The following is a 12,612-nucleotide window of genomic DNA, read 5'->3' on the forward strand; positions in this document are numbered from 1 at the left end:
AATCGCGATATGGACTAGTGTATGTGAAAACTGAAATGCAAAAAGACCGTTTTAATATGAATCCGATATGTTCCGTTTGCCTAGCTGTATGTATGAATGGCCGAAACGAGCTTTTACTACACGCATACTGAAACACACGTGACGCTCCCGGTAATTTTTGGCATTTTCATCTCACATGAACAGATAAACTCAATCTCCCAAACTGCTGTGAGTGTCACTTTTACCGTTTCATTTGAGAAAAATAGCATCATATCATACTGTATACACAGAAACTTCACGGCAACCTGTCAAAATAAAAGTACGGTGTAACATGTAATGGGTTGGGTAGGTGTTGACGTTAAAAAAACACAATCTAATAGGTAGAAAAAATAATTTCATTGTTAGTTAGTTAGTAAACACAAGTACATCTAATTGAACATAATTTATTTTCATCAACAAATTATCATAGAACAGCTTTATGAGCTTTATGATCCATTCTCGAAGACTTACTTTTAGTCATTATTTGGGTAGCACACATATTCTGAATGCCTTCATCAGAATTCAAATTAGCCATTTTAATCTAGATTAATCTAGATTAATTCCAAGATTTAATCTAGATTAATCTAGATTAAAAAAATTAATCTATGCCCACCCCTAATATATATATATATATAGCTGCAAGCAGCTATGAAAAAAGACATTATCTAATGTTTATGACTGTTATAGTGCCAACTGTGGTCCAATCTCCTTAAAACTTTGCATCCTTGTTTAGACTCGCCTGTCGCATGTGCTCACCAGGTTTTGTGAAGTTTTGAGTTCCCTTCCAGGTAACTCGAGCTGCGTCGAAAGCTTTGGGAACGCCTCCTGCGTGACCACGTCCTGAATCATGTGTGCAACTATCCAACGAGAGTGTGAGACGTCACGGGCGTCATGACGTCCCTATCTCTTTCCTCACCTGCTAGATCTGCTGCTTGGCGTGCTGGGCGTCAGCAGCCCCCTGGCTCCTCACACCGGGAGGCACAGAAACAGAGCGTCGCCTCCTGCCTCCCCCCTTCGGGTAGGGAGCGGAAGCACCAGCGACGCTCTAAGCCGAGCTCTTCAAAGCCCCAGACTGACCTGAGGGAAGTCTTGAGGGCCAAGGAAAGCTCGGCCAAGAAGCCCTGACGGTCAAGGCCCAGGGCTAATGAGGACAGTCCCCTCTGGGGAAGAGCGGCCAACACCTCAGTATACGGTGCCCGTCTCTCCTCAGTGTCCTCAGGGGGCCGCTCTGCCAACCCTGCCACCCCTGGTGTTTTAGGGCATGGCGGCCCCCAGCGAGCATATCTCTCAGTCACCGCCCAATCTCGTAGCGGTGCTAGGAGGCTCGCGACCTCCTCAGAGGTCCCTCGAACAGCTAGCTGGGTCACTCAGTCCCCAGTTTTGGGACCCCCGGCTAGCCGTTCCCTTAAATCCAGAGGTCAGTCTCGAGAGGCTGATTCCCCTAGTAGACTTTCTGGCAGCGTGGAAACTTCTGCCAAATGTCTCTCAGTGGGTCCTGCGCACTGTAGAGAAAGGTTACCGCATTCAGTTCGGTTTACCTCCACCCCCTTTCAGCAGGGTTTTCCCCACTGTGGTGGGTCCCCAGCAGGCTCTGGTCATGGAACAGGAAGTAAAATCCACTACAGTATCACATCAGATATGCTATAAATCTCCTGAGGACCAATTCCATGCATTTTCAACTATAGGAGAGGAAGAGTTGTACAAACTTATTAAATCATCTAAACAGACAACATGTATGTTAGACCCTATTCCATCTAAGCTACTAAAAGAGGTGCTTCCAGAAGTCATAGATCCTCTTCTGAATATTATTAATTCGTCACTATCGTTAGGATATGTCCCCAAAACTTTCAAACTGGCCGTTATTAAGCCTCTAATTAAAAAACCTCAACTTGATCCCAATGAATTAAACAATTACAGACCAATTTCAAATCTCCCTTTTCTGTCAAAGATACTAGAAAAGGTAGTGTCCTCACAATTGTGTTCTTTCTTAGAGAAAAATGGTATCTGTGAGGATTTCCAGTCAGGTTTTAGACCGTATCATAGTACTGAGACTGCTCTTATTAGAGTTACAAATGATCTTCTCCTGTCATCCGATCGTGGATGCATCTCTCTATTAGTACTACTTGATCTTAGTGCTGCGTTTGATACTATTGACCACAATATTCTTTTAAATAGACTAGAAAATTATGTTGGCATTAGTGGTAGTGCACTGGCTTGGTTCGAATCGTACTTATCTGACCGGCATCAATTCGTAGCAGTGAATGACGAGGTATCATATCAATCACAAGTGCAGTATGGAGTACCTCAAGGCTCAGTACTTTCACTGTTATGCTGATGATACGCAGCTCTATATTTCTTCACGGCCCGGCGAAACATACCAATTTGAAATACTAACAGAATGCATAGTTGAAATAAAAAAATTGGATGGCAAGAAAATTTTTACTGCTAAATTCTGAAAAAACAGAGGTGTTAATTATTGGACCTAAAACCTCTGCATGTAATAACCTAAAACACAGTCTAATACTAATACAATGACTGCTCTGTCAATTCGTCGTCATCAGTCAGGAACCTAGGTGTGCTATTCGATAGCAATCTTTCCTTCGAAAGCCACATTTCTAGCATTTGCAAAACCGCATTTTTTCATCTAAAAAATATATCGAAATTACGACCTATGCTCACGATGTCAAATGCAGAAATGTTAATCCATGCGTTCATGACCTCAAGGATAGATTATTGTCATGCTTTATTGGGTGGTTGTTCTGCACGCTTAATAAACAAACTCCAGCTGGTCCAAAATGCAGCAGCTAGAGTTCTTACTAGAACCAGAAAGTATGAGCATATTAGCCCGGTTCTGTCAACACTGCACTGGCTCCCTATTAAACATCGTATAGATTTTAAAATCTTGCTAATTACTTATAAAGCCCTCAATGGTTTAGCTCCTCAGTACTTGAGCGAGCTCTTATCATATTATAGTCCCTCACGTCCGCTGCGTTCTCAAAATTCTGGCAATTTGATAGTACCTAGAATATCAAAATCAACTGCGGGCGGCAGATCTTTTTCACATTTAGCGCCCAAACTCTGGAACAATCTACCTAACACTGTTTGGAAGGCAGACACACTCTGTCAGTTTAAATCTAGATTAAAGACCCATCTCTTTAACCTGGCCTACACTTAATACATTTCCTATTCCAAATCCGTTAAAGGATTGTTAGACTGCATTATTTAGGTCAACCGGAACCAGGGACAGTTCCTATAACACCTGATGTACTCGTTGCATCAGAAGAAGAATGGCATCTACGCTAATATTAGTATCTTCTCTTCTTATTCCGAGGTCACCGTAGCCACCTGTATCCAGATCAGATGGTCACTGCAGTCTCTCGGATCTAGTCCGTGCCCATTAGCACCCCGAGATATCCTCTACAGCCCTGAATGTCAGCAGAGACCACATCAACTAGATGAGCCCCTGAGACAGATCATCAGTGAAGACCTCATCACCTAGACGGCCATCGACGCAAGACAGCAAAAACCAGATGAGTCCTCTCCAATCTGATTTTGTGGCAACTTGGAACTCTTGCATCTACATTAATATTAGCCTGTTTGTTTCTTATTCCCAGGTCACCATAGCCACCAGATCCAGTCCATATCCAGATCAGATGGTCACTGCAGTCCCCCGGATCCAGTCCAAACCAAGAGCAGATGGTGGATCAACACCTACAGCCGAATGTCAGCGGATACCGTGTCAACTAGTTGAGCACCAGAGACAGATCATCAAGAAAGAACTCCTACCCTAAACGGCCACCGGCACAAGGCCATGGGAACCAGATGAGTCCTCCCCAATTTGACTTTGTTGCAATATGGAACTCTTGCATTATTATTGACATTTTACTTTATTATTTTAATACTGTAAGGTTGCTTTGACACAACTTGTATTGTAAAAAGTGCTGTATAAATAATCTTGACTTGACTTGACTTGACTTTGGGTGTGGCCCCTGAGGGGGCACAGCTCATAGCTTTGGGTCTCTCAACTGAGGTTGTAGAGACCATCCTCCAATCCAGAGCTCCCTCTACGAGGAAACTGTATGCCTTGAAGTGGAAACTCTTCACGTCTTGGTGCGGGGATCGCCAGTTAAACCCAGTTAACTGCCCAGTTGGTTCAGTGCTGGAGTTTTTACAGGCCCGCCGGGTTAACCCACTCCACCCTGAAGGTGTATGTGGCGGCCATAGCTGCTTACCACACCCCTCTTGGTGGCTCCTCAGTGGGCAGACACCCCCTTGTTACACGTTTCCTCTGCGGTGCGCTGAGATTGAGACCTCCAGTACGCTCTCGCGTCCCTCCCTGGGACCTGGCTGTGGTGCTTGAGGCCCTGTGTGAGCCTCCCTTTGAGCCTTTAGAAGAGGGTTGAGGGTGCTGGCTATTACCTCCCTCAAGAGGGTTGGGGATCTTCAGGCCCTCTCAGTGGCCCCTTCATTTTTAGACTTTGTGCCTGGCATGGCCAAAGCCTTTCTGTACCCCCGTGTGGGGTACCTCCCGAAGGTCCCCACAGTAGCACCACGGCCTGTCGTACTGCAGGCCTTTCATCCTCCTCTCTTCGGGGAGCCTGACCAGGCGAAGCTGAACCTTATGTGTCCAGTGCGAGCACTGGACGCGTACGTCCACAGAACTGCCCTGTGGAGGAAGGCTGACCAGCTTTTGGTCTGCTACGGCCCTCCGAGGAGAGGCCGTCCAGCGGCTAAGCCTTCCATAAGTCGGTGGATTGTGGATGCCATTACGGTAGCATATGAGTCCTCTGGTCTCCCCTCACCATTGGGAATCAGAGCTCATTCTATCAGAAGTGTCTCTTCTTCTAAAGCCCTACTTTCAGGCCTTTCGGTTGCCGACATCTGTAATGCGGCGGGCTGGTCTACGCCCCTAACCTTTACTACAGCCTGGATCTCAGAGCCTCTCCAGGCTCCTTTGTCCTCTCGCCTTCACCAGCTGGGACTTCCTAGAGACACTTCCCCTCCTCTAGCCCTACTTTCGGGCCTTTCCTAGCCCTACTTCCGGGCCTTTCTGTCGAGCCTCTCATGGTTCCTTCGTGCCCTTGCTTACAGGCAGGGACTTTCCTTAGTATGGCAGCGTGGGCATTCTCGTTCCCAAAGCGTTTGACGCAGCTCGAGTTACCTGGAAGGGAACGTATGTATGTCGTTCCCTTCAGGGAACTAGGGTTACATACGTAACCTGAGACGTTTTCCTTAAGGCTTTATAGGACTTTGGGTAAATTCGGACAGGCCTCTTTTCTAAATTGCCCAGTTAGAGCTTCTCAAAGGGTAAATTAAATTTTTTTGATAACTATTGACCTGGAGAGTCCAGAGAATTGTACTGCAGTGGTTTTTCCAGATTGAGCAAAAAAAAACCTAGGACTAGATTGCAAAAATTGTTTTTTTACAGACCTTTGGGGTCGTGAGTCAAACAGGCTGCTCAAACTTCATCAGCCAATGGTGGTGGGCCAATTTGGACCAAGACTGTGCATATTTTATGTTGACAGGACAAATGGTTGCGCAGTTATAGCTTTTTTTAATCTTTTTTCGTTCTTATAGAGCCATTAAGTGGCTAAGCTCCACAATTTTTGTCCAATTTTTGATATTTGCTCTCCAGAGAATCTTTCTGCACTGGTTTGGTTCCAATCGGATGAGCGATTTCGTACTTTTGATCGGTGTAGCTTCACTGTCAGGACGATTGGGGCAAGCCTTGGTGACGTTGTTTGCAGTGTGAGTACTACAATCCCTCCAAGTTTCAAGTCTTTACGAATTACGGTCTGATCTGTGACCATTCTAACAATAGGGTTTCAGCATTACACGCTTGAATCCCTAACTACTTGAACATGTCAGTTGCATTGCTATCTTTGCAGGGTCAGACAGCTCTTAGATTTATTCAAAAATATCTTAACTTGTGTTCCAAAGATGAACAAATGTCTTGCGTCATTTTTTGGTAAACAATCCCCCTAAGGATTTCTGCTATTTTTTTTTTCTTACCACAAATTTAACACGCGCTGTGACCCATATGGTTCTTTTATTTTTCACAGGAAACATTTGACTTCTAATGTCTGTGTTTTATCTCAGGATAGCGTGCATGATATGGTTCATGATGTTTACATGCTGTGTGGTATAAGTGTTTGGTGACCACATAGTGTATAAAGTAAGAGCACATGCTTGGTATGGGCTTTGCAGTGGCATTTGTGAGCAAGCCAAGCATCTCCTTGGACTCATGCCATAGACTGAATGACTTTCAGAGCTCTAATTAGCTCTAATGATCACTGATCACACAGCACAATAGACCCTGTGTGGCCGCCAACTTCATAGCCTGTCTGGTCCAGCGCCAAAAGCCTAGGCACAATAGAAGCTATTCTCAGAAAGAGCACCTTCAAATTTTCATCCCCTCTGACAAACTGATGACAGACTATCGCTGGAGCGTTCTGTTACAACAAGAGTGAGCGCTATGCAACAGCTCCCACCTCATGCTTCACCCTTTACCCCAAATCACCACCACAAACGTCCACTGTATCATATCGGTGGAGGGCAGTTAAAAAATATAAAGCTTGCCATCAACACCTCTGTCTATATATGTGTTTTGAGGCCTGGGCAAAGGAGGGAGTATTAAAATAAAATACACTACCATTTACATTTTTGGGAATAGTACTTTTTTATGGTTCACCAGTATGAAAAATGCACTGAAAAGTAGATTCAGTCTTTTGTGTTTCATAGGCATACTAGTTTGGAATGGAAATTTTGGAATGAAATTCATTTTTGGGTGAACTATCCCTTTAAGCGAGGCAGAAAATCAATAATAAAGCAGAATCTCGCAGTGTACTGTATTTATGGTCTACAAGAGGAAGCAAAACAGAACAGAGAACAAAAGCTTGTATGTTTAGAGGATTCCTGAGAGAAGCTATGTCAGCTCAAAGCTCAGAGCCAGGGATGTGGTTTACTCTGCCATTGCCATAAGTTTGACTGAGCTACTCCACCCACAATTCCTGTAAAGTATCTCAGAGGGAAGTAAATGAACTAGCCCTAATGACTTGGACTACATTTCTATATAGTCACCACCGCCCAAGATCTCATCCTGGGTGTCAGAACATATTTGTGCTGTTCTTTACTTCGCCCTTTTTAGGGCTAGCTGGGTTTTGGAAAGGAAGTAAACTTGAGCGCAAGAACAATACTCTTGTGTGTATTTTTTGGACAAGGATGGGACAAACTTCAACAAGATGATTTGTTTGCCTGATTCAGCAGTGTAGTGCATAGAAGTTCTAGGAGTAAAAATCCCATTCACTTTTTTTTATAGAGAAATGCTGTTTTAGCAGAAACATACACTGCCAGTCAAAAGTTTGTGAACAGTAAGATTTTGAATGTTTTTTAAAGACGTCTCTTCTGCTCACTAAGCCTCCATTTATTTAATCCAAAATACAACAAAAACAGTAAATACTGAAATATTGTTACTATTTAAAATAACAGTTTTCTATATATTTTATATATAACATATTTTAAAATGTAATTTGTTTCTGTGATTTCAAAGCTGAATTTATAGCATGATTTCTCCAGTCACATGATCCTTCAGAAATCATTCTAATATTGAACGAAGGGATGTGACCAGAAGACCAGCAATTATCTGGAATAGAAATCTTTTGTAACATTATGAATGTCTTAATCATCACTTTTGACTGATTTAAAGCACCCTTGCTAAATAAAAGTATTAATTTCTATCATTTCTTTAAAAAAAACAATCACAACTTTTGAATGGTATAGTGTGTAATGTTACAAAAATGTTTTATTTCTGATAAATGCTGAACTTTGTATCTTTCTATTCATCAAAGGATCCTTAAAAACGTTTTAAATAGTTTGAAATATTGATAATAATAATACAATTTCTTGAACAGCAAATCAGCATAGAATGATTTCTGAAGAATCATGTGACAATGAAGACTGGCATAATGATGCTGAAAATTTTGCTTTGATCACAGGAATAAATTTCATTTTGAAAATATATTCAAAAAGAAAGCAGTTATTTTAAATAGTAAAATATTTCACAATAGTACTGCTTTTGCAGTATTTTGGATCAAATAAATGCAGGCTTGGTGAGCAGAAGAAACTTCTTTAAAATCGTACTGTTCAAAAACTTTTGAAATCTTTGAAGAGTTAAGTTATTAAGTAGATTCTGGGCTGTAAGATTTTACAAATTTCAAAGAAAATTGTGTCGTGTATTATGGCCACAGTCTAACAGACTAAACCTGTCCAGATGGAAGATATCAAACATGTTGATATTTTGATCTGGTTTTAAAACACATATCGTTTTAATGTCAAGCATCACCTAGTAAAGTTGTATTCATAGTAACTTCTGGGCTAGATTACACAGCACACCAAATTCAAATTAAGACATTCTCAACAATCTAATTTGAGTTTGTTCCACTGCTTTAGAACATAAGGGTAGGGAATTATTGTTGCCTGATCATAAATCTGTTTTCGGATGGCAACGTTTTGTTCTGCTGTGTTTTTCTCAAAGCATGGCACTCCCACAAACTGCCCTCTTTGATTTGTAGATTAAGCCAAATACTTTGGGATCCTGTCCAGAGCGGCGCTTTGAGCTTTTTGAGAGGTTGCTTTTTTGCCATGTGTGTATAAGAGTCGTCTTTGTGTTCGAAATGAGACGCAAAGCCTGTTTTCATTACATTTATGGCATATCTGTGTTTACCTAATCCACACCAGAGAAAATAAGCCTGGCATTGGCAACATTCACACACAATCTGGATTCACTCCCGATTTCCTAGGTATATCTCATCTGCTTGCTATGCAACTGATCTTTGATTTTGTTTCCACTTAGAAACAACTAAACCTACATGACTTGACTTGACTTGGGCCAATAAAATCCCAGCTTGCATCCTTCAGGAGTGGCAATCATTTCCCTAATCAAGTGTGACTAATAGACACATGCTCCATTTGCTACAAACAGTACAGCCACATTGTGTTATAAAACTGGAATGATTTTCATTAAGGCTGCGAGTCAGTAAAGTTGATTCACTCTAACCGCAATAGGTGCAAAAGTGCCAGGAGGATACAGGGAAGAGAACAAATCAGTCATGGTCAAATTTAATTTCTTTGTAAAACATTTAGACACCACCCTGCTGTCTTCTAGTATGCTACACACTCAATCTATGGCAAATGCCCTCTTCCGTAAAGGAGACTGCAGGTATGCAGTGCATAAGAGCTCTTTTCTTCTTATCATTCTCTCCCCCCTTTCTATGGCAAGCCATTTTAGCCTAAAATATACTAAGCGTTACTCGTCGTAATTGCATTTTTACTAGTAACAATTCAATTACTGAGCTCTATAATTAAATTTTTACCAGTAACAATGCCAATTAGAAAGCTCTTTAATTAAATTCTTACTAGTGACAATTATAATTAGAGAGCTCTCTAATTCAATTCACACTAGTGACAATTATAATTAGAGAGCTCTCTAATTCAATTCTTACTAGTAACAATTCCAATCACAGAACTCTTTAATTCAATTATTACTAGTAACAATTCCAATTAGAGAGCTCTACAAATAAATTTTTATTAGTCATATGTCTCCATTGACTTCTATTCATTTTTAATAACAGAGCTCTACAACTGAATTCTTACTAATAAGAATTCCAATTAGAGAGCTCTCTAAATCAATATTTACAAGTAATAATTCCAATTAGAGAGCTCTCTAATTTAGTTTTTACTAGTAACAATTCCGATTAGAGAGCTCTCTAATTTAATTATTACTAGTAAAAATGCAATTACAGAGCTTTATAATTACATTTTTACTAGTAAAAAACACATTAAAGATATGTTTAATTGCAGAGCTCCGTAATTGAATTAAACAGCTCTCTAATTCAGTTCTTACTAGTCTTACTTACTCTCTAATTGGAATTCTTACTAGTAAAAACTGAATTAGAGAGCTCTTCAATTGGAATTATTACTAGTAACAGTTGATTTAGAGAGCTCTCTAATTGTAATTGTTACTAGTAAGAATTCAATTGTAGAGCTCTCTATCTGTAATTCTTACTAGTAAAAATTATGTTGTAGAGCTCTGTAATTTAAAATAAACAGAAGTCAATGGAGACATATGACTAGTAAAAATTAATTTGTAGAGCTCTCTAATTGGAATTGTTACTGGTAAGAATTGAATTAGAGATCTCTGTAATTGAAATTGTTACTGGTAAGAACTGAATTATAGAGCTCTCTAATTGTAATTGTAACTAGTAAAAATTGATTTAGAGAGCTCTCTAATTAGCATTGTTACTAGTAGGAATTGAATTAGAGAGCTCACTAATTGAATTGTTACTAGTAAAAATGCAATTACGACGAGTAACACAGTATATTTTAGGCGAAAATGGCTTGCCATAGACATATGACTAGTGAAAATGAATTTGTAGAGCTCTCTAATTGTAATTGTTAATAGTAATAATTGAATTAGAGAGCTCTCTAATTGCAACTGTAACTAGTAAAAATTGATTTTGAGAGCTTTCTAATTGGCATTGTTAATAGTAGGAACTGAATTATAGAACTATCTAATTGAATTGTTACTAGTAAAAATGCAATTATGACAAGTAACGCATAGTATATTTTAGGCTAAAACGGCTTGCCATACATTTCCCCCCTCTCTCTGTATGGGAAAGGAAGGCCTTAAAGAATGTTTAAGTGAAACCAAATGCTATCCAGAATTGAAAAGCTGGTCGTTTTTCTCTCCTCTGATGCATCTACGAGTCCCTTGTCCCACATCTCTAATGAACCACATATACTCTCAAACCAAACCACATTGGATGCACAATAAACAGACACATGCAAATACACACATACGCAACACTGCCACATATTAAAAGACTCCAGATGGGAGAATGCACCACAAAGAAAGACAAGACAGGAACTCTGAGGCCTGTGATCTGTGAGTGACTGACACATATACAACTTCAGACGCACATATTCTCCCATGATGTGACAGGAGTCTTCATTTCATGTGAATGTACATGATTTTAAATCTATTTTTGAAAGGATTTATTCTTGTGGATTTTTTATGCAATATTTACCTGGATGTCGTGGATTAGGTGGCTCTACAGGGACGTTAGCAGTGACAGGTGTGTTGTCGGAGACGACAACCATTGGTTTGGTGATGGTCTTGGTGTTCATCATCATGAGGAGGATGTTGTCCACACTGAGGGAAGTGCAGGCTTCATCTGGTAACATACACTACAAAGGGAGAAGCAGAAACGTTAGAACAAGATCCAGGTGTAATCTTTGGCATATGGGCACCACAATCCTCAAAGAACATCATGAACTGGACTCATCAGATAAAAGAGCTTACTATAATAAACAGGTTTATAACTGCACTTCCTTTATTATGAGGAGAAACAGATATTCTGCATGTATATCTGGGATGTTAATGCAGGGCTTAACATAAGATTTTTTTTTTCTGTAGGTCTAGTCGAGAACTGCCAACGTTTTCAGAGGCCCTTTCATTTCATTTTATAAATTGTATTAGAAAAAAGGTACAAAAGCTGTCATTAAAGCGGAACGGTTTTAAACTGTGCACCTTTGTATTTCTTAAGGGTGCATATTAATACCTCAATAGGATAGTTGACACAAAAATGAAAATTCTGTCATTAATTACTCACCCTCATGTAATTCTAGGGCTGCCCTAGACTAAAGATTTTTCTAGTCAAAAATGTACTCACCCCATTGTCATCCAAGATGTTCATGTCTTTCTCTAAAATTATGTTTTATTAGGAAAACATTTCAGGTATCCTATTCATTTTCCCATATAGTGGACTGCTATGGTGCCCCAAGTTTGAACTGAACAAAATTCTGTTTAAATGCAGCTTTAAACGATCCCAAATGCGGCTGTAAATGATCCCAGCCAAGGAAGAAGGATCTTATCTAGTGAAACGATTGGTGAACATGCAAAGAAGATAAAACACCCTTTACAAAAAAGTTAAAACAGTGATGTAGGACAATCTTGAATCTTGTTCAGGCAGAGCTAGAAAAGACGAGTGTTTAAGGTTAAAAAGTAAATAAATTGTTCAATTGTTCATTTCGCTAAATAAGAGTCTTCTTCCTCGGCTGAAATCATTTACAGTTGCATTTGGGATCATTTGAAGCTGCATTTAAACTGCATTTTGGAAAACTCGGGGGGACCAAAGAATTATATGGAGAGAAATCCGGAAATGTTTTCCTTGTAAAAACATAATTTCTTTAAGACTGAAGAAAGAAAGACATGAACATGAACAAGGGGATGAGTACATTATCTGTAAATTTTTGTTCTGGGAGTAAACTTCTCCTTTAATAAATCATAATAATGAGCCTTTAAATTGCTTAATAAGCAATCAACGCATGCAAAAAAGCTTGTCTCAGCGCACCGGTAGACATAACAATTAGGAATGTGTCTGGGAAGAACAGCAAGGAGACTACTATTGATAAACTACCGATTTCTTTGTTTGCTGCTTAAGAGATAAAGTCAACGACACTGACTCACCATCTCCGCAGTGGTTGATGTGCCTGTATGCATGTTTCATACGGATTACATAATTTGTGAACATTTGT

The 12,612-nt window shown here is 40.0% G+C and overlaps 1 protein-coding gene across 1 annotated transcript in view; it reads right to left on the minus strand.

Moving 5' to 3' along the window:
• tgfbr3 (transforming growth factor, beta receptor III) overlaps window positions 1-12,612 on the minus strand; it is a 38,798-nt gene that overhangs the window by 14,598 nt on the left and 11,588 nt on the right. Inside the window, exon 6 of the mRNA XM_073852198.1 lies at window positions 11,103-11,262. Coding sequence (XP_073708299.1) covers window positions 11,103-11,262 — 160 coding nt within the window. The remainder of the gene's footprint in view (window positions 1-11,102; window positions 11,263-12,612) is intronic.

Source organism: Garra rufa, chromosome 12 (genome assembly GCF_049309525.1).
Source record: "Garra rufa chromosome 12, GarRuf1.0, whole genome shotgun sequence".
NCBI lineage: Eukaryota > Metazoa > Chordata > Actinopteri > Cypriniformes > Cyprinidae > Garra > Garra rufa.